Raw genomic sequence first — 4,935 nt, 5'->3', positions numbered from 1 at the left:
CTCTGTTTCCTGTCTCCTGATGGACGCTGTGTCTCTGTTTCCTGTCTCCTGATGGACGCTGTGTCTCTGTTTCCTGTCTCCTGATGGACACTGTGTCTCTGTTTCCTGTCCCCTGATGGACGCTGTGTCTCCGTTTCCTGTCCCCTGATGGACGCTGTGTCTCTGTTTCCTGTCCAGTGGTGGCGGTGTACAGCTACGACGCGTCCAAACCAGACGACCTGTCTCTCACCGCCGGTGACATCATCTACCTGACGCAACGCCATGACGACGGATGGTGCGAGGGGGTTCTCCACGGCAACAGGGGCTTCTTCCCCGAGAACTACGTCCAATCATGTGGCTGAAGACAGAAGCCCCGCCCCCCGTCTTTTAGGAGCCGTAGTTACACACAAGGACATGAAATAGAGTTTGAGTCCAAACCAATAGGAAAGTCTAACAAACTCATATATTATGTATCATAATACATTATATATCAGTATATATACTCACACATATATTAATACACAATATATAGTATATATACTCATACATATATTAATACATAATATATAGTATGTATACTCACACATATATTAATACATAATATATAGTATATATACTCACACTTATATTAATACATAATATATAGTATATATACTCATACATATATTAATACATAATATATAGTATATATACTCACACATATATTAATACATAATACATAGTATATATACTCACACTTATATTAATACATAATATATAGTATATATACTCATACATATATTAATACATATGTATGAGTATATATACTATATATTATGTATTAATATATGTTATTATTTGGTTAAACATTTATTTTAGATATTTTGTCCCTTTTATGAATGATATTTATCTACTTCCTGTCTGTAATTCTCCTCTAACGTGTGAATTATTAACGATCAATAAATGAATGAAGCTCTGAACTCGTTTCCCTTTTCTTTAAGTATTTGAGTTTTTGATTTATTTTACTTTGTTTCAATTGACACTAAATAAAGTTTCAGATTTTTCAAAAAAAGTACATTTAAGTTGTTAATTCAAGTTGTTAAATTGCCCCGATATGTATAATATTGGTAACCAGGGCGACCAGTCATGTAATCCAAGAAAGTGACCCCCCCCCCCCACTCTGACATCTCTCCATTAGTGTTTCCTGTTTTATTTTGACAGTCTGTTTTTCTGTGTCAGTATCTTCTGTTTCCTGTTTTATTTTGATATTTTGATGTATTCTGATTACCTGATGTCGTCCCCAGCCCTTGTGATTTTCTGATGTCTTCCACCTGTCCCCCAGCCCTTGTGATTGTCTGATGTCTTTCACCTGTCCCCTGCCCTTGTGATTGTCTGATGTCTTCCACCTGTCCCCTGCCCTTGTGATTGTCTTTCTTCCACCTGTCCCCCAGCCCTTGTGATTTTCTGATGTCTTCCACCTGTCCCCCAGCCCTTGTGATTGTCGGATGTCTTCCCCCATTCCCCCTGCCCTTGTGATTACCTGATGTTTTCCACCTGTCCCCTGCCCTTATGTCACCTGCCTCTTGTTTCCTCGTTACCCTCTGGATTTAGTCTTGGTGTCCCCCTTCACCTTTTTCTAGGTCTCCTTTTGTTTGGATATTTTGGTGTCGATTTTAATTTATCATTATCCACTCCACTACCTAGCTTCTCTGGTTCTCTGGTTTGGGGTCCGCCGTCTCCGGAACCTACCAAGCGGTTTTGATCACAAGAAGGCCTGGTCTGGTGGACGTTCCAGGTCCCGTTGCCAACTTCTACAGTCAGCAAGATTGATTTAGTTTATGTTGAGATTGTGTCAAGAGAACTTCGTCTAAAGGCGTCTAATGTCCACTCTGGTCCAGACTCGTTACCAGGTATGGTAACAGTGGCCCGGGGAACTTGTTCCAGTGGCCTGGAGAACATGTCCCAGTATCCCGGGGAACTTGTCCCAATGGAGCCTGTGGAACTTGTTCTAGTGTCCCCGTTAACCGGGGAAGTTGTCCCAGTGGCCTAGCTGTTCAGGGAACTTGTCCCAGTGGCCCGGGGAACTTGTTCAAGTGGCTCAGGAGAACTTTTCCCAGTGGCCTGGGGAACTTGTCCCAGTGCTCCAGAGAGCTTGTCCCAGTGTTACAGGGTCCAGGGGAACTTGTCCCAGAAGAGCCTGAGAAACTTGTCCCAGTGGCCCAGGGAACTTGTCCCAGTGGCCAGTGGAACTTGTCCCATTGGAACCCAGGGAACTTGTCCCAGTGGCCTGGGGAACTTGTCCTTGTGGAGCCCGTGGATCTTGTCCCAGTGGCCCAAGGAACTTGTCCCAGTGGCCAGGGGTACTTGTCCCAGTGTTCCAGTGGCCCGGGGAACTTGTCCCAGTGGAGCCTGAGGAACTTGTCCCAGTGGGGCCAAGGAACTTGTCTCAACGGCCAGGGGAACTTGTCCCAGAGGAGCCTGAGGAACTTGTCCCAGTGGCCCAGGGAACTTGTCCCAGTGGCCAGTGGAACTTGTCCCATTGGAACCCAGGGAACTTGTCCCATTGGAACCCAGGGAACTTGTCCCAGTGGCCTGGGGAACTTGTCCTGGTGGAGCCCGTGGATCTTCACCCAGTGGCCCAAGGAACTTGTCCCAGTGGCCAGGGGAACTTGTCCCAGTGTTCCAGTGGCCCGGAGAACTTGTCCTGGTGGAGCCCGTGGAACTGGTCCTAGTGTCCCACTGGCCCGGGGAACTTGTCCCAGTGGAGCCTGAGGAACTTGTCCCAGTGGGGCCAAGGAACTTGTCCCAGTGGCCAGGGGAACTTGTCCCATTGGAACCTGGGGAACTTGTCCCAGCTTCCAATTGGCCCGGGGAACTTGTCCCAGTGGCCCGGAAAGGTTGTTCCAGTGTTCCGGGGAACTTGTCCCAGTGAAGGCCGCGGAACTTGTCCCAGTGTCCTTAGGAACTTGTCCCTGTGGACCCCGGGGAACTTGTCCCAGTGGAGCCCACGGAACTTGTCCCGGTGTCCTTAGGAACTTGTCCCAGTGGACCCTGGGGAACTTGTCCCAGTGTCCTGGGGAACTTGTCCCAGTGTCCTGGGGAACTTGTCCCAGTGGAGCCCGGGGAACTTGTCCCAGTGGAATGAATCAGAAGTGCTCAGTACGACTGAGTACTGGACCATTTCAGATACTGTGTGTACCGTTAAAAACACAAAATACTATCAAGATGAAGGTTCTTTATTGTCAGTTATCAAAAGGTTTTTAAGTCAAATCAGTCTGAATATACAAAAATAAATATTTAAGTTCATAAATAGAAACATTATAAATGAATGAATAAATAAATAAATAAATAAATAAGAGAAACAGTGTCCATATTTTTTTGGGGGGGGAGGTCTTGGTGTTGGTCCAGCCGGGTCCATGTTCGGGGTTCAAGGCCTTGGTGTTGGTCCTGCCGGGTCCATGTTAGGGTGGTTGGGGGGGAGACAATGGTCTCAGTCCTGCCGGGTCCATGTTGGGGGGGGCATAGTGGTCTCAGTTCTTCTGCTTTTTCAACATGAAGTGGACCAGCAGGTTCAGCCGGTACAGGTGGTCGTCAGTCACATTCCGGATCATCTCCCAGGATGCACTGCTGCCTCCCTGGAAACACAATACAGTTCTCTCAGTACTACTACTTTCAGTCATTACTGCAGTACGTATTCACTCAGTACTACTACCTCCTGTCAGTACTGCACTATTCTCACCATGTCATCCAGAGTACTCTTAAGTGTCTTGTAGTAGTTCTTCAGCCATTGTCCGGTTCTCCTCCTCGTCAAGATCTGCACAAATACTCACGTCAATACATACAACTGTCAGGTTGTCCCGTTAATAACACGTTAACTTGCCCAGCCCTAATTATGAATATATAATATATATAATGTATAATATTATATTTATTATAATATACAAAATTTATAATATTATATATCATAAAATATATAACTTATAATATTATATTTATTAATATATATATAATGTATAATATTATATATATTATAATATATATAATGTATAATATTGTATATATTATAATATATATAACGGTATACTATTGTATATATTATAATATATAACATGAAATATCTACTCACACAGTGGGAGATCTCGTCCCTCTGTCTGTACACCGTCATCAGGAACTCGTCCGTCTTTTTCGTATCCCAGGCGACGGAGGAGCGGTTGTTATGGTGATAGAGATCTTCAATCAGCTCCAGACTGTCTCTGATGAAAATCAGCTGGGACTCCACCTGGAGAGACAGACAGGTAGAAAGACAGACAGGTTGACAGGCAGACAGGTAGAGAGACGGACAGGTTAGACAGACAGACAGGTAGAGAGACGGACAGGTCAGACAGACAGGTCAGACAGACAGGTAGAGAGACGGACAGACAGGTAGAGAGACGGACAGGTTAGACAGGCAGGTAGAGAGACGGACAGACAGGTAGAGAGACGGACAGACAGGTCAGACAGACAGGTAGAGAGACAGACAGGTCAGACAGACAGGTAGAGAGACGGACAGACAGGTAGAGAGACAGACAGGTCAGACAGACAGGTAGAGAGACGGACAGACAGGTAGAGAGACAGACAGGTAGAAAGACAGAGAGACAGACAGACAGAGAGACAGACAGGTCAGACAGACAGGTAGAGAGACAGACAGGTAGAAAGACAGAGAGACGGACAGGTAGGGAGACAGAGAGACAGACAGGTAGAGAGACAGGTAGAGAGACAGACAGGTAGAAAGACAGAGAGACGGACAGGTAGAGAGACAGAGAGACAGACAGAGAGACAGACAGGTAGTTACCGTGTGTTTCCTTATGCGACTGTAGAACTTGTAGGGAAACGGCAGGTTGTTGTGAGACGTCTCAGCACCCTGCAACATTATTATATAATTATTATACTACACACACACACACACACTCACACACACACACACACACACACACACAC

At 45.5% G+C, this 4,935-nt stretch overlaps 1 protein-coding gene across 1 annotated transcript; it reads right to left on the bottom strand.

Annotated features, from left to right (window-relative positions):
• Positions 1-3,488: 3,488 nt before the first annotated feature.
• Positions 3,489-4,867, bottom strand: LOC117940493 (interferon a3-like). The gene is made up of 4 exons (XM_034865755.1): positions 4,790-4,867; positions 4,085-4,237; positions 3,698-3,772; positions 3,489-3,593 (listed from the first exon to the last, which is right to left on the bottom strand). The coding sequence occupies exons 1-4, from the start codon at positions 4,865-4,867 to the stop codon at positions 3,489-3,491; spliced, it is 411 nt and encodes a 136-aa protein (XP_034721646.1).
• Positions 4,868-4,935: the final 68 nt, after the last annotated feature.

This window comes from Etheostoma cragini, unplaced genomic scaffold (assembly GCF_013103735.1).
Source record: "Etheostoma cragini isolate CJK2018 unplaced genomic scaffold, CSU_Ecrag_1.0 ScbMSFa_2617, whole genome shotgun sequence".
Classification (NCBI taxonomy): domain Eukaryota; kingdom Metazoa; phylum Chordata; class Actinopteri; order Perciformes; family Percidae; genus Etheostoma; species Etheostoma cragini.
This window is presented reverse-complemented; position numbering and strand designations above follow the sequence as displayed.